This window comes from Protomyctophum parallelum, assembly GCF_964188405.1.
Source record: "Protomyctophum parallelum genome assembly, chromosome: 3".
NCBI lineage: Eukaryota > Metazoa > Chordata > Actinopteri > Myctophiformes > Myctophidae > Protomyctophum > Protomyctophum parallelum.
The window spans coordinates 22,858,191-22,879,876 of record NC_139698.1 but is presented as its reverse complement, the minus strand read 5'-3'; the positions used below and the strand labels follow the sequence as shown (position 1 = coordinate 22,879,876).

At 44.8% G+C, this 21,686-nt stretch overlaps 1 protein-coding gene across 1 annotated transcript; it reads left to right on the top strand.

The window, feature by feature from the left end:
• Window positions 1-550: 550 nt before the first annotated feature.
• On the top strand, window positions 551-21,020 carry skap2 (src kinase associated phosphoprotein 2). The gene is made up of 13 exons (XM_083761956.1): window positions 551-722; window positions 1,263-1,368; window positions 1,526-1,551; window positions 2,139-2,240; window positions 4,943-5,023; window positions 5,254-5,337; window positions 5,757-5,881; window positions 7,263-7,326; window positions 9,476-9,580; window positions 9,872-9,967; window positions 12,814-12,929; window positions 20,232-20,348; window positions 20,834-21,020. Exons 1-12 carry the CDS (start codon window positions 674-676, stop codon window positions 20,322-20,324), a joined length of 1,047 nt encoding a protein of 348 aa, XP_083618082.1. The 5' UTR covers window positions 551-673; the 3' UTR covers window positions 20,325-20,348; window positions 20,834-21,020.
• Window positions 21,021-21,686: the final 666 nt, after the last annotated feature.

Sequence of the window (21,686 nt, the reverse complement as noted above, 5' to 3'; positions counted from 1 at the left end):
CCGGGACATACATGATGTGGGCACCTGGACGAGTGGGCACTTAAGAGGTCACCTGGATAACTGGGAGCTAGCCGCTATAGGGACATGTGATGTGCATGTGGGCCCCTGGACGGTGCCACTAGTATTAGGCGGCTAGTAGGGCTACAGGGACAAGTGGGGATTCATGCTTGAAAGGGCAAGAAATGTTATCTTCTCATCGGAGAACAAGCTTTATAATTCGGACATCCTTGTAGGTCTGTGTAGGACAATGAAACTATACGGATTGCAGCTTTAACCCGTTTTTGTTATAGGTTACGTATTTTTGTCAATATAAAAATTTTAAAGTAGTAACTATACTAAGCAATATAGTTATGCTATTGCTACGTTTGCATTTTCTAAATACGAACTTCAAATGCCAGACCCCAAGGCCACACATCACAACCATGATGATGATGATTGATTGATGATTTGATGATGTTGAAAACCTTCGGATTGCAGCTTTAACAGACGTTGTCCTGCATGGCTGTCTGCAGCCGAACACACTGGTGGTCAGAGAGATCATAATACATTGAAACTTCCGTGTCTCTGATGCACTTTCGCTTCCTTCCGTGTGTGTGTTCAGCCATAGCAGAGTTCCACTCTGGACGCTACATTGTTGCCACGGTGGGCTTGTTGTTGTGAGTGTGAATAATTCATGTTAAGTATGCGTGCTGTTCCAGAGGAGTTAACGACACTTATTTCGGGTATGCTTTACACACACACACACACACACAATAACTTCTATAACTTCTATATGTTTGTTTGTTGTCCTTGTGTCGCTTTGACGTTTTTTTATCCGAAAAGTAAAGCCCAGCCCAAGAGAGAAATGCAAAGTAAACAGTAAAGTGACCGTTTTGTGAAAGAGGAAGCTTCAGTCAAGTGAGTGAGTGCACTCGATGCTTCGTCGTACGACGGTGTGGCTCGCCGGAGGAAAAACAAAACGAGCCGATGTATAAGCTCACAACGCGTTGCAAGGCGAGGCGTTGTGATCTTGTACATCGGCTATTTTCAGCGAGCGACACCGCCGTACGACAGAGTACCCCATCATTGTTGTTGCTGGCATTTCTTTTTCTTTTATAATTTAATGACATGAACTCAAATTGAGCAATGGTGGAATTAATTATCTAGCCTGAAGTGACAACATAGTTTACTGTGATGACCTTAACTTGTTTCATATCTAGCCCAAACATGGCTATTTCATATCAATATCTTAATTTCTTTTTAAAACCTTTCCTCTTAATTAGATCTAGAAACTTTCCTTTCTGATGGCTTGAAAGGAGAAGCTTTGAGTAAGAAGGCAAAGGAGAAGAGAGAGGCCTTTATTAAACGAATCAGAGAGGTTAAATTGGGGTATGTGTATGCTATGTACAGTACACTCTCTTCTCTCAATACATTATGTTTTTCTGTCTTCTCCATACATTATATTCTTATATCCTTTTTGTGTAGGCTATAGCCTATCCAGTATAAAATGTGATAAATGTTCTCTGTTTACTGTATCCCCACACAGGTTCCCACATGATTTCCAGGCCAAAAGTGAGATTTTATTTTATTATAACAATGATCAGCTTGCAGGTGTATGTTGTTATACATAATGTAATTGTATTTAATGCCTTGTACAGTCAGCAGTGGTATGTAAAGATGGCACACAGAGTAGAGACATAACATAATATGGTTTAGTCCTTTTCTCACTTAAACCCTACACTTAATTGACTGGGTTACCCAGTCTGTTTACATTCTCCGTGAATGAAACAAGTGTTGTGATTGGTCAAACAAAATATCTGACGGATCATGTTCCGGACCGACACTTCCGGCTATGCACTCTCTGCCTCATATTGTGACCAGGCTTTTCTCTTCGCAGATGAGTAAGCCTGGGACCGAGGCTAGGGCCCTCGGGACACCAAATCGGCAAAAATAGCCTAGTTTAGTATCTACAAGCCCACAACGTGCCTCTTTGTCACACGTGGTGAGCTTGTAGATGCTATTTTTGACGAATGTAGGGACACTGCGGTCCATGTTGTTGGTAGCTCTTAATTTCCGATTCATGTCATATAGCTGATGGTTAAACACGTGACATGATTTACCTACTGTAGCACTTTCTTTCTGTCAACGTCCCTCGACAGGTGTGGAGGATTCCGATGATGAGGAAGAGGTCGACAGCAACGTGGATGGAGGCTCACAGCATTCGGAGCGCACAGACCGAGAAGACGACGACGCGTACGCACGTACGTGTCCACTTGGATATTTGTTAATACCAGTGGTTCTCACATTTTCACCCACAGTTTGGTATGCATTGGGCCACGTCGGACCCCTATAACTCAAGAGTGTGTACACACACTCTGAGTTACAGACCTGCCAGTTTTTGTTCCATTTGTACTTGAGTTATTATGGACCTGTAATGATCCATTTGGGGTTCCTAATCCATCGTTTAACTGGGGACCCCCTGGAACCCTTCTCAAGTGGGGTCCCGGGACCCCACTTTGAGAACCAGACTGTGTTATACAACACCTCACCTCACCCCTGAGTGTTTTTGGCTGAGGCTTTCTCGGGAGACTCTCTTAACTTGGCTCACCTCTTTTTCAGTAAATGCTGTGTCGAATACCTTCACTGTTTTGCACTTTTAGATGCGTGTTTATGCAAACCTTTAGTGAAAATCTCTCCTCCCAAGGGCAAAAAAATAGGGTCTCCATTCTGTCTGGAATGAACATACAAACCACAGAGTGACGTGTGTGGGAGAAAGTGACTCTGAGCAGGCGAGAGTGAGGCAGACATTCCAGCTGTAGCTTGGCAACATACTTTGGGGAAGCAATCTGAGGGTATAACTACTTCCACCAGACAGAACCGCCCCCCCAACCCCTCACCCCTGACAGCAAGAGCATGGTTTATTAGCCCTGGTCACAGTCTATGGTCTGGCCTGGCCCATTACCAGTTACCACCAGGCCTGCAGTTTAGAGAGAACGCATTGCTCAATGTACAGTAGCCATGTCTATATACCTGTAGATGGTCATTATGAGATTTTCTTATTTCGTATACTTGACTTGTTTTAGATGGAGTATCAGGGAAAGCCTCCTGTGATTGTAGTGTTAGAGAAAGGGTCTGGGTTTTATTGGTTCTTAGGCAGCTGCCACTTTTATAGCCGCCCTTTCACACAAAGCAACTTTGACACAGCATTTGAGCATTTGCATTGAAGTTGCACTCGGGACAGGGCGACTCGAACACAGCCAAAACACAGCCGAGTGGATGGACAAACCTTGACTATTCATTTGAACTTTTATCAACCTAGTACATTATAACAAAGGTGATAGACTGGAATCGGATACGTATATGGATTATGTCAACCCCCCCACCCCACCCTAAAAAGAACATTCTGTGATATAAATCATATTAAATGTATAATCTTCGGCCAAATACAACGAGACTTGGCAGTTGGCACTAGGCGGTGCGTCAGCTAGGTCAGGAGGTAACAGGGGGTGCACGGCCAATAAAGTTTGGGGACCGCCGCTAATTTCAAGGACCCCCCACTTTGGGATTCATCAGTCCACGCCACGGACCCTCGTTTGACATAGATTCCTCTGGGATCGCAATGTACTATAAAATCCAAGCTTTGTACAGATGGAACCAAATGGACCCGTACACTCTCAAAGTTACAGTCTCCTAGATGTTCCAGGACCCCTGGGGGTCCCCAGACCCCAGTTTGAGGACGGAATTGTGTGCGGTATGACAATGCAATTACCTGAGCCAAGTGACGGAAATAAGACGTTTAGATAAAATGTTCAACTTTGAGGTAATTGTATTTGATTATGAACTGAATTTGCTGATAACCATTATTGTTTTACTTTGTCAAAGTATTAACTTTTTTTAAAAGCACATTTTGTGTGCATTAGCGATTTCCTTTTTAGCACACAGATACTTTATCCCTTAGTTTTAATTATTAAATCGTGTCTGTTGAGAGCAGTCTGTCAAACCCTTAATTGTAAATGTATTAGTATTAGTGAATTGGGTTGAGATGAATGGATCAATAATTCTGGCTCAGCGTCTGGGCCTCAGTCATTTCTGATGACTTGGTTTGTAGTTTTTAACATTGCAGACTGAACTGAGCTCTGACTTTTAATTGTTCTTCCTTTGCTCCGGAAACAATTACTTCAGTTTTGTCTTTGTCTAATTGAAGAAAAATTCTGGCACATCCAATCATTGATTTGTTCAATGCATTCACCCAGCGTTTGCATTGCACCATTAGTCCCCTGATATGGTTATGTAAAATGGTATGTCATCTGCATTACCATGGTTGGTAGCATATTTTCTTGTTTTGATATGGGCCTAATTGTTCATTAATGACGTGTATAGATTATTCTGTGTGGCTTGTTGACTGCTTGATGACTGCAGTTTTCTTCGCCTGTGGGAAGTAACCTGAGAGAAAAGATGTGTTGACAATTTGTAGACGGTTTGAGCCCTGCTGGCAGAATATCAAGGCAACGGGAGGAGGATTTCAAATGTTGTATGAATGATGTCCTCCAACCATTCACGGTCAGATCAAATGGTGTCATGAATGCTACCTGGAGGCTACTAATTAGTTTTAAGTAGACAGACGCACGTATCCTCTACCCTAATTGGGTGTACTTGCTGCATGTCTAATATTAATTAATTGCAGGCTCTGGTGGATGCAAGTTCAGAGGCTAATGATGACACAGGAGGGGTTGATAACCTGTTGATGGTAGCAAACAAGCTGTAGCCTCACTCACTCACACCCAAGAGAAGTCTTATGTGGAAGAGAAAGCCTGAATACATAATTTTGCTGGCCTTTTTCAGCGAGTTTGTGATGACAATATGACATCTTTTTGATGTGCTAGTCACCACTAGTCACTACAGGGGGATTATCTGTGGTGTTCTCGAGTTCTTAAACATGTTCTCCATTTCACTTCCCCTGCAGGTGCTCAACAGTCCCCACCTGTGGCAGCCCAGGATCTGACCTCTGTATTAAAGAAAGGGTACTTGGAGAAACGCAGAAAAGGTGGGTTCCATCATGTTCCGTAATTGCGTCAGATCCACACCAGGAATGTTGATGAAGATTGAACAGAACAGAACGGACAAAAAAAACAAGAAAATAAAAGATCTACATGGGCTTGTAGATCAGTTGTTTTTGACAGATGGGCATGCTCGTTCTATTATGACATGCCCAGAATAAGGGTGGAAGGTTTTCAAGTAGTTAAGATTATTAACATAACATTCTTCCTTTTGTAGATCACAGCTTCTTTGGCACTGAATGGCAGAAGAGATGGTGCGTTATAAGCAGCCATACGTTCTACTACTACAGCAGTGAAAAAGGTACAGGCGTTTTTCTTCTTTTAGATTCAGAAAACAAGTTGAAGATGCATAGAGCAGGTTTTTATTGGATTTGATATCGGAGGGAGATGGCCGATGCTGCCTTTTCATTTCATTCTGTAGATAGTCGAAGGTACACTAGTCCATTTAATGCTGTTACTGCTAATCTTAGCCAACTTAGTTTACAAAGAAAGGGGTTAAATTTATATATTACTGTAGTATATATTTCTAGGACAATAGGAAAACAATATACAGTATCTGTCTCTCTCTCTCTCTGAGACAGAAAGTATAGCAAATAGGGAGATGGCATAACTGTATGCATTATTGTTTGGGCAGCTATGAAAGGAGCACATGTGGTGTGTCAGTCATGTGGAGTTTAAGGACCCCACCATCTTTGGTCAATTAACTTATCTTTTTGACAGACAAGCAGCAGAAAGGTGAGTTCGGGGTTGATGGATATACCGTCAAAATGAACGGCACTCTCCGAAAGGATTCCAAGAAAGACTCCTGCTTTGAGATTTCAGCCCCCGGCAAGCGAGTGTATCAGGTACAGTGGTCCTTTTGACAATATCTGAGAAGGGGCTTTCCAATCCCCCTTTCTAAGTTTCCTTTATTGATACAGGTAGTAGGAAGGCTGACGGGGAGTGGAACACGAGGAATGCTCTTGAAACTAAACCACCATGTGCTGTAGCTCTGAATGGAGTGGAGCATCTTAACCACTTAAGCCTCATATAATCTACTTTGCCATACGATCAAATGTGGAAATGTCCGTTCTTTTCATTATTTTTGAAAATGTTAATTGTTAAAGTTTGATCACCCTATAAAGGCATGTGAAACATTGGGAAGTAGTTTGAAAGTGGTTAAAGAACAATCCCAGTGTATTTTAAATGCAGAATTCTGACGACACATTGCCTACAGATGTCGACTGTAAATCTTGACTTAAACTATTCACATGTTTTCTGACACTTGGCATGATGCCAGGCTGATTGACTACAAGTCAATCATTCTTCACTCTATACTGCCAACCACTTTACAAAGCATATAATCGATTTTTCCCAAAAATGTTTTACAACTTTATAGGAAGCATTTCAGAACGTATTCATTCAATCAATCAACAGAAATATTTCCCTTGACCATCATAAGTAACGAAAGATTGACCCTCTGTCCCACCGATAAATGACAGTATAATATTTAATACGGATAATTTCCACCCCATTGGTTAACGTTTCAGCCGTAGCATTATCTCACCATTATGTAAAAATGAGTAAAGCATTGAAGGAGAAACGGGGTGTGGTGATGACCGGAGTGAAGTAAAACTAAATGCACTAAACCTCGGCGAGTGGGAAAAATGGCGAGTTCTCCGGATACCGCGATGAGGGCTGCTAGTAGTAGGCCTCATCTGCTCTGAATGGGACGATTAAGATTAGAGTCTCTGGGCCAATGCCGGATGTTTGGAGAAGCAAAAGAATTGGATTATGGGTTTATATGTTGTAAATAATACGACAGTTATTCCAAAATGCTGTATGACTTTAGGTCACAGGCGTGACATGGCTCCTAATGGATGCGCCTGAGCAGACCCACTCATCGCCGTGTGAAATGTATAGCCTTTCTGTCCACGAAACGCCAAGCATGGCCTCGACTTACACGCCATTTAAAAAGTCATATTTGCATTAACACTTCGTTAAATCGTTATTAATAAAACAACATTCATGTCTTTCTGCACCCCCCCCCCCCCGGGCCTCTCTCAAAGGGCCCAAATCTGACATGCACGTCTAAAAGGGTTTTTAAATGAGCGTTTCTAACACGTTGGCGTGGAACATTTTACTATGCATAAATGCAGTGTTATTTGCTTATGTTAATTAATATATGTATAACTGTATGTCGGGACTGAGTGCCGTCCGTGTTCATGTCTCGTCTCCTTCGTGCAGTTTTGTGCGTCATCTCCCAAAGAGGCTGAGAAATGGGTGAAACAGATCGACTTTGTCCTGAAAGGTGGGTGAAGCCGCCCGTCACACGGCTTTTCAACGTGGCCATGTATGAATATTAACCCTGACGTATTTTTGCTTCCGCACAAACGCTAAATCCAAATGTGGACGACAACACTCTAAATGGGGCTTCTTCAAATTTGCGGTTCTCGGCGGACCCAAAAGTGGGTCGTCGTGGCCATGATGAGACCCATCGCATAAGGTCGCACTCGCTGACAAGTCACGGAGAGGGGTCATATTTTGAGTCCCGGCCGCAAGCCGGTCGAGAACCGCCGCTCGAAATGTTTTCACCGCTCGCTTTGTGCACGAGTGCCATTTCTTTTTCCATATCGTGGCTGTCGGCTATAAACCTTGCATGTTGAACCCATTTTGGACTGAGGTCGATTAAAAAAAAGGCTTCTAAATCCTATATCTTTTCCTGGAAAAACCCATGTTTCTATGTCAGCGGTGCTCAACCTTTTTCATGTCGAGGACTCCCAGAATTATCTCTATTGGGCCACGGAACCCCATCTCAAAATATGTTGTTCCAGGGACCAATATACCAGAGCCAATATTTTTGTTAAAAATGTTCGCTCTGAAATATATATTCAAAGATGTGTGCTACATTTTCACGACTTTTCAAATGTATCAGACCTACAAGCGTGTAGTGCGCCACTCGGTGGCGTGCTATGAGCTTGTAGATCGGCTATTTTTCAATAGCTAAAGTAGAACAGAATGCTTAAAATACCAAAAATGGATCCACCAGAGTTATGATTTAGTCCAGTCGTTTACAACCCATTTCATTTCAAGGCCCATTATTTATTTGTCATTTGAGCCACGGACCAGTATTTGATGAGATTAGAAGACTAAAGAATATTTTGTGGTCGTTGGATAAGACTTTGTCTACAATTCCATGCTTTTGGCAAACATTGATCAAAATAACAATTCTTCTACATTCTCTAATTGTGTAGACTTCTTGTAAATAAAGTAATGCTGATGCTTAACAATAATTTAACTCTTGAGAGCATAAAGTGAAACCAAATGGACTTTCATTGGTTAAATATTTATGAAGCCCACAGGCAGACGTAACCACTTTCACGTGATTTTTGTTTTCTCGAAAATGGGAGATCTACACTAGTACAAGACAAGTACAGTAGGGGTGGGCGATATCGTGATAGATATCATCGAGACGATACAATGTCTCCACAATATACCGTTTCAGAGAAATCTTATCGTGATACAGTAAATGGTAAATGGTGCATTTATATAGCGCCTTTATCCAAGGCGCTTTACAGAGATTGTGCATTACATTCACCCATTCATACACCGATGGCAGCGGAAACCATGCAAGGCACCAACTAGCACATCGGGACCAATTAGGGGTTCAGACACTTTGACAGTAACTCTGGGGGAGCCCGGGTTTGAACTGGCAACCTTACGGTTACCATCCAGGCACTGGACTACCCCTGAGCCACCGCCGTGGATGTGCACTATGATTTGCACACTATGATTTGCAGTTCTATACCTAATTTATACTTCTGTAGAACGACAGTTTCATATTTTGGTATTTCGTATTTAGGTCTTAAATGGTCTCTTAACTCCTTTTATTTTTTATTTTTTTTAGATATTCTTTTTGCGGCTTACGCCTTTTATTGGTTTTTTTGAAGGGACAGACAGTAGGCTGACAGGAAACGGGAGAGAGATGGGGGAAGACATGCAGTAAAGGCCGTGTCGGGCTCGGGAGTCGAACCCGCGGCACACTGCGACTGGATTACCAGTCGGGTGCCCAGACGGTTAAGCCACCGCCTGGGCTCTTAACTCCTTTTTGTCTTAGTTTGCGTTGCCAGGTGGTTGTACTGTACTGTTAAGTAAGTTGAAAAATAACCATAAATCAGCATGAAAGAATATTGTGATACTGCTTGAAAAAAACAATCGTGAAATTACATTTTTCCATATCGCGCAAGCTTGCGATTGTGGAATTGTGAACTTGTGGATCGGCTACCTTCGATACTGTGGTACAACAAAGTAGGGGATTCATTTCTGGGGAAAAAAACTGAAATATGGAGATACAAGGTTTCTGCCCGACCGAGACGATAAACATTAGAGTTTGGTGTTAGCCTAAATGACGGGCATCACATCATTCCCACGTATAAACGTCAGCGCTTGGTTCTTTGCAGACATGACGGGCATCATTCCCGAGGACGACGACGAGGATGATCAGGAGACGTACGACGACGTGGGCCCTCAGCCCATCGATGATGACATCTATGAAGAACTGCCAGGTGATCTCTTTCAGGATCAACCGCTTATATATATATATACACAGTGTGCCGTGTGTGTCTGTCTGGAGGGGGAAATAAAGCGCACAACGTTTGCTAATCATTTAATTCATTGACCCAATTCATTAACCCCCGCACGAGCGTATAGCCTATACGTGCAGGGAATAATTATGGTATACCGTCTGGGGGGGGAAAAAAAGCTAGGCTACAGCACTGGGTCCCGGGACCCTGCCTTGAGAAGCAGTACTGTAAATTATTGATTTACGTGTGGATATTGTCCGTCTGTCTTTCCAGATGAGGACGACGACATGCCGCTACCACCACCACCACCATGTCCCCCCAAGGTGGACGTATGCACCAAGCCTGTTCCTCCTCTTCCTCCTGCGTCAGGTACTTATAGATCACAGTAGTTAGACGGGAAAGGGGAGAGAGATGGGGCGGGGGGGGGGGAGACACACGGCAAAGTTCGTCGGGATCGGGACTCGAACCCGCGACACACTTGTCATGCTTGTCAGCCACGGTGCCCGGACCACTAAGCCGGCCCAGGCCCCTGGGGGTCCATTGACCCCACTTTGAGAACCACTGTTTTAACCCATTTAGACCTGAGGCCCATTCGGGGTTTCCGTCAGGTGGTATTTACCAATAAAATGTTTAATTGGCCGTTAATTATAAAGAATCACCGGCCACCATGGCTGATTGGGAAAAGGCTGTTAGTTGGGTTAAAATAATGTTTTATTCAATCAAATATGTTACACGTTTGCAAGCTTAAAAATATATTGATTTATTAGAAAATCATTCCACATACAACAAGGAACAGACTTACTGTGGTATTTGGAGAGACCGTGCCAACTCCAGACCAGAGATCAGGAAATGAAAAAAATTAAGAAAACCATATATTTTTAAAACAAAAGCAATACAGCCTCATCAAAGTTGATGTAACTTTATATGTTGTTAATTACTTCCATGAGAGGGGGAGAGGTGGTGTAGTTAGTTGCTTTAGCAGACCTTTTGCGGATCCAATGGAGTTAAGAGGTTTTGACCAAAGCACTTTTTACTACTTTCCATTGGTTCAATATTTTTCGAAACAACATACAGACGTAAAGGATGTTCAATAGCACTGATTTATGCCAAAAAACAAAAACCTCAAAAATTGCGTTTACCTCCCGACAGCAACGAATACTGTGTAGACTGTAGAAAATAGGTTGTGGGGTTTACTGTAAAATGTACTTTTTGAGATTGCCACTACAGAGGATGACATGGAGGAAGTGATACCTGCAGAGAGAGGAACTATTCTATGTGAGCAATGCAAGCTGAAAGTGAGCAGTGCTGAATTTAACTAACCTTTAGTTGGCCACTTCCTTCTTTCCTTTGGTACTAAGAATGCAACGTTGTGAGTTTAATGCAATACTGTGTTTTCAGCTGATAAGGCCTTATAGTCTTCGTCGTGTGACTCTAATTACCAACTGCGATTTTAAAATGTATTTTAAATGGTGCAATCCTTAACTTTTCGTGCCCTACCAAGGATTGGAACCCACGGTCCCCCTGCCCGAGCAGTGCACATTTCTACAGTTGAGCTGACGGAGAACACGTTTGTGAAGGCGAGACGCTTCCCTTTTAGTTTCATGCAATACCGCTCTTGTAGTGGTGGTCCTGCCGCCCCCCCATCCCCGACCACAGGATGTAAATGTTGATGTACAGTGGAAGAGCAGGGAGACGACTCCAAATCATTATGTTGGTTATATATACATACTTACATACTCGACCACACAGATTGGTTATATTGTATTAACCCATTTAGGCCTGACCTCAAACATTTTAAAAGTTCTTCTAAATATTTTCACGATTTTTCAAAAATAGCAGGCATACAAGCTCGTAGGGCTATGAGCTTGTATATCTGCTATTTTTCAATAGCTAAATTACAACATAATGGGTTAACATACTCGACCACACAGATTGGTTATATTGTATTTACATACATACAGTGTTGATTTAGTCAACTAATACTATGACGATAAATGTTCGTCGACTACCTTTTTTTCACTGACGAAAACTAAATGGTAACTACATGAAAACTAAGCTGTGGTGACTAAAACTAAGACGGGCCATCATTGCAACTGAGGTCGTTGCAGTATAGTAAATCAGTGGTTTTCAACCTTTTCCATACCATGGCCCATTATTTATTCAGTATTTATTTGGATAAAAAAATTGCCCATAGTTCCAAAAGTTGATCATAATTAAAAAAAAGAACTACATTCCCTAATTGTGGGGACTACTTAATGCAGATGTTTAATTTAACAATAATTAAGGGTCCATTTCGTTGCCAAGTCAATCATTTAGCTGGGGACCACCTGGAACCCCCTCAAGGACCACTGGTGGTCCCCGGACCACTGTAGTAAATGAATGAGCAGCTTCGTGGTCATGGGATGGGGGACCAACTCCATTCATGGAGAAAAGACACACTGCATTTATTTTGTTGGCTCTCCACTGCCTCCTGTTGGCCGTGTTAGGAAATTTCAGTCGCATACATGAAGTACATGTAACATGTGTCCTCTAATACAGTGGTTTCTCAACCAGTGGTCCGGGGAGCACCAGTGGTCCTTGAGGGGGTTCCAGGGGGTCCCCAGCTAAATGATGGAGAGTTGGTAACCTAATGAGGACCCTTTATAGATCTTTAACTCTTGAGAGCGTAAAATGAAACCAAATGGACCCGTTCATGTTACGCTCTCAAGAGTTACAGTACATTAATTGTTAAACATCTGCATTACTTTGTTTTACAAAAAGTCTAGACAATTGCAGAGAATGTAGAAGAATTGTTATTTTTGATCAATGTTTGCTTGTTGTTACCTAATGCCTACCTGTTGCTTAATGTTACCAACATCAATACAGCATGGAGTTGTGGACAGAATCTTATCCAAGGAAAACAACATATATTCTTTAGTTTTGGCCCTGAGAGGCTAAATGTCATCAAATGGTGGTCTGTCCGTGGCTCAAATGCAGAATAAATTCTGGACCTTGATATGAAAAAAAGGGTTGAAAACCACTGCTCCGATATGTTGATGTTGGTGCCATTGAGAAGTAGAGAAAAAAGAATCCCGCACACTGTCTTCACTTGAGTTTAGATTTATTGAGCAACGTTTCGGTCGTCAGACCTTCATCAGGCATGATGGTACCATTAAAAAAACCCCAGCATAAAGGTGTTTGTCTGACCGATCTTCTTGTCTCCCCGCCTTGTCCAGCTGTTAACAAGAGCACCGACTACCCGAACTACTACCAAGGGATGTGGGACTGCGCGGCAGACCGCGCCGACGAGCTGTCCTTCAGACGTGGAGATGCCATCTACATCCTGAGCAAGGTAAGCGTCCATCTACACATCCTGAGCAAGGTGAGAGTCCATCTACACATCCTGAGCAAGGTGAGAGTCCATCTACACATCCTGAGCAAGGTAAGCGTCCATCTACATCCTGAGCAAGGTACAGTCCACGGCATGGATTCACGGTCTCAGTCGCCACGATTCATTTCGATTCCATGATGGACGTCAGCATGCCTTCTATCCACACTTTTCCTGGGCTGTGTGTGCTCCAGTTCCTGTCGTTTTGATCCAATGAAAGCCAATGAAACTGGTCAGATGACCAATGATATCCAATGAAATCAACAGGAACTGGAGCACACACAGCCCAGGAAAAGTGTGGATAGAAGTGTGTCCTCCTATACGTGTTGTAAGCTTGTAGATCGCCTAATTTAGGACTTGGCCTAGCAACATTTTTCAGTCTTCAGTATAGAGTCAGAGCAGAGGAACCCTCCTCCTCTTCTTCCTCTGAGGCATACATGGGCAACTAACTGGCGGCAGAGCCGGATTTACTTTGCTGAGGGCCCCCGGGCTGGAGCAAATTTGAGGGCCCTTGGGGTGCACGGCGGAGCTGTGTGCCCCCCCGGGCTGCAGCCCACCCTAGCCCAACGGTAAGTCCGGCTCTGAATGGCGTCCCGGGGGCCACAGCATGCGACCCCCACCTTCACTTAATGCGGCCCCGCAGGTTAATATCAACTGGTGGCCCGGGGGCCACTGCATGCGACCCCCACTTTCACTCAATGCGGCCCGCAGGTTAATATCAACTGGTGGCCCGGGGGCCACTGCACTTAATGCGGCCCGCAAGTTAATATCAACTGGTGGCCCGGGGGCCACTGCACTTAATGCGGCCCGCAAGTTAATATCAACTGGTGGCCCGGGGGCCACTGCATGCGACCCCAACCTTCACTCAATGCGGCCCGCAGCTTAATATCAACTGGTGGCCCGGGGGCCACTGCACTTAATGCGGCCCGCAAGTTAATATCAACTGGTGGCCCGGGGGCCACTGCATGCGACCCCAACCTTCACTCAATGCGGCCCGCAGCTTAATATCAACTGGTGGCCCGGGGGCCACTGCACTTAATGCGGCCCCGCAGGTTAATATATTTATATAATATATATATATTATTTTTTCTTTTAATGTCCCAAGTATTTGCTTTTATGTTCATAAAGTTAACATAAGTATAACTAAATGCATTTTAAATTAAATACAAAAGATACTTTTCAGGATTCCAATTCAAAAATAGCAAAATAATTATTCCGGATTTCAAATAAAAAAATAGCACATCTACAAGCTCAAAACGCATCGCACCCCAACACGTTTTGAGCTTGTAGATCGGCTGTTTTTTGCTACGACAGTATTAGTGATAAAGTATGCAATGTGGCCCTCTGGAGTAACCTCGCCTCACCAGGCTTTCCACCACCTCGGAGGAAAGCCTGGTCTCTGTTTCAAAAGTCTGTATGATCCTGTCGGGAGTGGATCATGTTGTAGTATTGTTTTGTAGTCGACAGGCAGGAACAACCGATTTTTCTCAATAAAAGCTCTTGTAGCCTGTAGCTTTTATTGAGAAAAAATCGGTTTGAGGGGAGAAGGAAGTTGCCGCCTGTTGTTCCTGCCTGTCGACTACAAAACAATACTACAACATGACGTAACGATATCATCCGCTCCCGACAGGATCATAATATACCCTAAATGAAATGGTGCCCAGGCTACTCTGGAGTGAGTGTGGAAATATAGTGGGCCCCCTACATCGTCAACGTTGGCCACCCACCCCTGCTCTGAGGTGGAAGGCACATTTCTCTCTAACCCATTTTGGGCGGGTACCCCTTTTTGTGTTAGCATTATGTTACGCTTTAGCTATTGAAAAATGGCAGATCTACAAGCTCATAGCACGCCACTCGGTGGCGCGCTATGAGCTTGTAGATCTGCTATTTTTGAAAAATCGTTAAAATGTGCCTCAAATCTTCGTCAGGCCTGAATGGGCTAATATTCTGCAGTGTCTTCATTAACACGGGGCATAGCTCCAGTGTTAGCGCTGCTGCTGGCCCCACTTATGCCAAGTGTTGTGAGACTTACTGTGGTATTTGGAGAGGCCGTGCCAACTCCAGACCAGAGACCACCAAGGAGTTATTCCTGGGCCCCTCAACGCTCCGAGGGAGCCGGCTGTTCATATCCTTACTGGCAGCGTCTGGCTCGCTGCCGCCTGTATACATAAGGAGTATGAATACTCAAGCGCATTTTTGTAAGCACAATAGGCTATACTTACATAAATAAACTTACATAAGTAAATGTACTTTTAGTTACTCGGCTTGACGCGGAGCCCGCGGCTCTCGGGCGCCGTGACGGGGATTAGTTGTGTCACAACGGAAACCGTTATTTAGTGGCCGCTGGCCGCGGCGTGGTCCCGACTGGCAAGGAGGGAGGGAGGGAGCGCCATTCATTCCATCACTCTTCATCTGTGTGTGTGTGTGTGTGTGTGTGTGTGTGTGCCAGGCAGGCGCTATTTGTAAGGGGGGGGGGGGGGGGTGGGGGTTCAGCAGCCCACACACACACACCTCGCAGACGTCTCCCTCACCTCTCCAGGCGGGGAGGCTTTAATAAGAATGTGTGTTCTCAGGAAACCGTGGCCGCGGTCGGCCACTATTCAGACCAGGTGAGGACGTGTAGTGGACGGAACAATTTCCGAGGCTTGTCGTGTCGGGCTCCGGGGCTCGTTGGTGCTGGCGGGAGCCAGGTGTGAGTGTTGTAGGGGAGGGGGGAGGGGGGGGGGGGACCGAGGGGGCCCCTGCATGCATGTGCCTTTTCCCTCCTTATTATGCCACTAAATAGGAGACCCTTTGTGCTGAAGTGATTTACACGCACCGTGTGCTATTTTTTTTTTTCTTTTTCTTGTCTCGCTACATTTATCAAGCTTGTTGTCGAACATGGCAAAGCAAATAACCCCCGAGAGCGGGGTGTGTGTGTGGGGGGGGGTGGTTCATTTTTCTGTCAACTGCAGGGGTTTATATCAAATTATATGAAACATGCACGGCGCAGATTGGCTCGTGTTTTGTTATGTCTCACATGAGTCACTCTGGCTCTCTGCCTGCATGGTGGAAACCTGCCAGCCTTTCAGGCTTTTTACAAATTCAAGTCTGCCATCTAGTGGCCGAAAGGGGATATATGAAAAAAGAAATATATATATATATTTAATGAGCATTTTCGACCCCATTTTATTCCCACGTTCCTATATCCACGAAATGTTTTATTTTGTAAACGTAACAAACCTGGTCAAGCAAAGTAATGATTTTGCATCTGTCTTCAAATTGGGAGTGCCTGGGAAGAGATCCGAAGCAGATCTCCAAAAAACAGCTCCCTCTGGCCTCTTTATTGCCCCTCTCTCTCCCCCTCCTCCCTCCCTCCCTCCTACACTTCTGTGGAAAAGAACCAAGAATCAAGTTGCCCTTTCACGGCGACTGAGTGCCATTAGCTGAAACCTTGGTGTTGGGGGTTGTGGCCTGTAGGGGCGGAGGGGAGGGGAGGGCAATGACCATAAAACCTGTCTGGACCGTGGGGGGACCAGCTGCAAGCTTCCCTTCCATTCTCCCTCCACTCCCCCTGAGTCCTCTCCTCTCCCTCGCTCCCTCCCCCCTCGCTCCATTCCACAGCTCAGAAATAGCCACAGTTTCCTTACACACACACGCACGCACACACGCACGCACGCACGCACACACACACACACACACACACACACACACACACACACACACACACACACACACACACACACACACTACACGCCTGTGAGCTCTGAGAGAGACCCCCCACTTGGGTGTCGGTCGGTCGGTCGACTGGGCAGAACGGAGATTGTGTGATATCAGAATGTCCAACAAGTCCCCCGCCCCCCCCCCCATCCCGCCGCAACTCACAGCACATAAAAACTAATCTAGACCCGTCACCCAAGTAGTGTCTGAGTACGCGGCCAGAAGGATTGATACGTTGTAAACACCGTCCATTATCTGATCTGCGCTGCCAGCCATCGTCACACCCACCACCACCACTATGTTCTCTCTCTCTCTGCTTCATTCTCTCTCTCACACAACGGCAAACATGTCTGCTTCTCTCCGAGGCCGCTTCATTAGGGGAAAATCAATGTGCATCTGTGTTACCTACCTGCGTCCTCATGGCTAAAAACCGGTTATCTTCCTCCGTTAGCCTGGATTTATGACGCGTGCTGCTGGTATGCAGGTTTAGTCGCGTGCCTGGTGGTCGCGCCCCGGAAGTATCCACAAGCTCACACTAACCCGTATTATAGGCTTTGAGCTCTTTGCATTGCTATCGTACTTCGCCACTTCATCATCGGCCCAAATGTTTATAAACAAAAATATTGGAGGGGGGGGGGTGGATTTTAGGTAGTGAACGCAGAGGTACCAGGGCAGTCATACTGTGTGTGTGTGTTGTTGTCACAGTGTGGGGTCCGTACGTACCCCCGTCCGCAGGCTCTCATTAGGTCTCACACACCTGTGTGTGTGTGTGTGTGTGTGTGCGCGTGCGTGTGCGTGCGTGCGCATGTTCCAGCCGCACACCCACTCAAGCATGACTTATTTGTCAGCCACTGCAGGGCAGAGCTGCACAATGAGGTGTTGCGGCTTTCAAAGGCTAGTTGCAGGAAGTCATAATGCACACATAAGTCTCCCTGTCACACACACACACACACACACACACACACGCGCGCACATGCTCACTTTGATTAGTTGGGACTTGTGCGCAAAGTACCATTTCCACCAGACTTGATATTTACCAGGTTGTGTCTTGGGGGTAACTTATGGTGCATTGTTTAATTTGCTGTTAATTAATTAGATGTAGTAATTAGATAACGTCCAGGTGTTCTTTTTACATTGCAGTGTTGTTGTGGCGTACAGAAAAAGCCAAGCGCCTTCCTTCACATCTGCCGCAAAATCCCCCCCCCCCCACCCCCAAGCCTTACATCATCTAAGTCTGATCTTTAATCCATGTCTCCATCCAAGTCGTCTATAATAAACGTTACACCCCTCATGCCGAAAATTGCCCCATGTACGACTTGTTACGTGCTCGGGCTTGTAGATCAGCTATTTTCGAGAGAGGCGAGAGAGGGGAGGGGGTGGGGGGAAGACTCCATGCAGGGGGTCACGGGCCAAGTACACGAACCCATGACGTCACAGCTAGGGGGGGGGGGGGGCTGTTCTGTTCCTACATGGTATTCCTAAAATGCTGGAACCCACCAGTACAGGACAGCCCCCTCCCTCGCCTTGTGTTCTACTGTACCCCCCCCTCCGCCTCCTTCCCAACCTCCAGGCCAGCGTGTGGAACAAATCCCACAGCTTGTCTCCCTCCCAGCTCGCCTGTGTAGTGTGGCTTTGGCTCCGGTTCAAAAACACTTGTATGTTTTTTGTGTGTGTGTGTAAATACATGTTTACGTTCGTTTACTGTTTGTGTGTGTGTGTCGTGTGCGACCTCCTGAATAACTCCCTATATCTAGCGGACCTCTTTCCCAAATAACTAACGCGCACACACACACACACCCTACTCTCTCTCTCAGCCTCTCGGTAGCATCATGTGATCTCCGCTACAGTGATTCATGTCCCCAGGAGGACTTTGATGTGAGGTCAGGCTCTCGGCCAAAGGGAGAGCAGAGCAGGGGTATTCTCTGTCTGTCTCAGATCTCTCTCTCTCCCTGCCGCTTACCCCCCTCCTTATATATCTCCTGCATGCTGACAGCCATTTGGAGCTATTACTCGGCGCGCCGTGACAGATTTATGCGTGACGTCGGTGCTCCTCTCTCTCTGTGCACAATGAAGGCCTTTTTGGGGGGGGAGGGGGAAGACAGGGGGGCGCGCGGCGGCGGCCTCCAGAGTGGGGGCCGTCCGTCGTGTTCAGGAGGCAGGAGAAAAAAAGAGAGAAGGGGAGACGTGTAGTAAAGGTTGTCGCTGGGACGGCCGGCCGGGGCTTGTTTTTTTTTCTTTTCGGAGGAGCGCAGAGAGAATTAAGAAGAAGAAGAGGGTCATGGGAGAATCGACCGAGAGGCAGAGAGTTAAAGATATAGCGAGGGAGGACGGGGTGATGAGAGGTCTCGGAGCCGATGCTTGTTTTGCGGCGTCCATTAAGCTTTTTATTCCCTGTGACCTTGGGTTCCAGCATCAAGGTCACGGGGGGCTGAGCCCTCGTTGTAGATCACCGTTTTACTGGCTACTATTTCTTTCTTTGTTTTTTTTTTTGCTTTATTTGTACAAATGTATAGGAGAGGAGAGCGATAGGAAAAGCAAGAATGTTAAAAACCTTGTGTGTGTGTCCCCAACCTTGATTTGCACCGTGGTCAATATAATATATTTATTTTACAGTAATGTTGTTACTGCGCCACATGGCAAAACACATTCCTTGCATGTACCTCATCCTGGACATTAATTTCCCTCATAGGACCCCTAAGGGTCCCCAGACCCCACTTTGGGAACCACTGATCTAGAGATCTGTGTAGAAGAAAACTCACTGACAAAATAAACTAAAAAATACACACACACACACACACACACACACCATTCGTGTAAAGTAGCATATTAACAATCGGCACCGGGATTTCTTTCAAAATAGAAGTTTGAGGTGCCGGGAAGATATGGCCGCTTTTACTCTTGTTCCGGGAGACATATTTTTGCTTGCTTACCTCGCTAAGATTACGATATAAGTCGCTGATGATCACTCGCTTCATATTTTGAATGAGAGGCATGTTGAAGTCAGAAATGAAGGGCTTGCGGCTTGCGTGCTGGCGGCGTGTTTCCTCCTCCGCGTCATCAGTGCCCATACCCGAGGCTGGTTGGAATAACGTGTTCCTTCCACGCGCTACGTCCAGCCAGGGAAACTCCCCCCTGTCAGGTGTAAAGGAGCAACTTGGACACTCAGGCATGAATGAAGCATGAGTTCAAGTCTGTTGCTCTCCCCAGGTTGGCGGAGGGTGTGTAGAGCCCAGGATCACATTAGATGATTGACACAGTGGTGAAAAATGGGTCACAAAATTGTGGAATAAAAAATATTTTTTTTAAAATAAAGAAATGTAGGGCTTTATACACGTCGATTGTATTAGTTATGACGTTCCCACACGTCGTACGGCCTAAATGGGTTAACTGTATCAACAAAAGGAACATAATTCTAAGAAATAACCTGTGAGACATTAACTAAATTTATCTATTTTAATATTATATTTATTTGTTTTATTTAACTTTTAATTTTAGTTAACTATACTAGCCCTGATGCACATCCGGGACACTGCAGTTCATACTATGTGTGTGTCTCTCCACTATTAGGAGTATCAGAAGTTTGGCTGGTGGGTCGGAGAGATGAAGGGTGCCGTTGGAATCGTACCCAAAGATTACCTCATGGAGCTGTACGCTCTCTGAATGCATCTCGTGTACTGTATGACTGTAAGTAACCTTACTTTACACGTACAGTAGCATGACTATTATAATCATGTATACAGTGGTACCCAAAGTGGGGTCCGGGGACCCCCAGGGGTCCTTGAGGGAGTTCCAGGGGATCTCCAGATGAATGATCCTATAGGACCCAAATGGACCGTTTTGTGTCTGTAACTCTGCGTTAGGGTCCGTTTGGTTCCATTTGTACACCCTCAAGAGTTAAATTACCATTGACTTTACTATTTTTACAATATAAATTGGGGTCCCAGAGATGAAAAGGACCGTAGCCTAATGCATGTCAAACTGGGGGTCCTTGAAAATCTTCTCTTATGGGGGTCCCTGGCATATTATTTTCAAATGGGGGTCTGCTAATAAGTGTCAATTTGGGGGTCCTTGACATGAAAAAGTTTGAGAACCACTGGTATACATCACATGTCAATATTGGTATTGTTCAAATCATTAATTTTAATCTTTTTTTTTTCTTTTTCTTATAGGAAGAACCAGATTTACTGTATGAGACTGATCAGGACATTTTTTCCACATTTTTGCATTTTTTTTCTCTAATTTAACTTTGCATTTGCTTTTTGTGTATTTATTTTCTAAATTCATATGTCTTTGTTGACCTATTCCCAAAGACATTTCATAGTGTGCTGTTGAGTTGCTCTTGGTGTAAGGCAAACTGAGTGAATAAATGATAAATGATATTGAACTGTTCTGAGAGTATTAAATGTGCATGGCGGTCAGCCCACAAGGTGGCAGTAGAGACTCTGCAAAGGTCATAGAAGACTTCCTTTTATTGAAATAACCCAGAAAACCCCCCAGATCCTACAAGTCAATTACTATTCCACTGATCCTAACCCTATAGAACACTAAACATCCTTTTTGTCAAACCATCACTAAACACAGGTATATTTATACCTGTAAAATATTCCATAAAAATGAAATCTTTCACAGACTTTATAGCCACCAACAGGTGGATTTTTGCAAAACACATTCTTGGAACAAAATGTCTCAAATCATCCAATTGCCATCCAAGGCATAAGAAGAAATGGCACCCTTTTCACCCTTGCCTATTATAGCGCCACCAGGAGGCCACAACCTGACCTGCCCTGGTGGAGACCTACTTTATCTAGTTCTCAGTCTAACAGTGATGTGGGCAGGGGAACAAGCCTACCTTCTATGATGTCACTGAGCATCATGGAGGTACTGTTAAGAAACCTAATTGTTTAAAGACTGTTGTAGAGAAAGAAGTTGTAGCATAGAAACATGTGAAAGCTGTGCAACGAAAATAACTGATCTACAAGCTCATAATGCGACGCACTGAAAAGTACAGGTATGAGGCTTTGA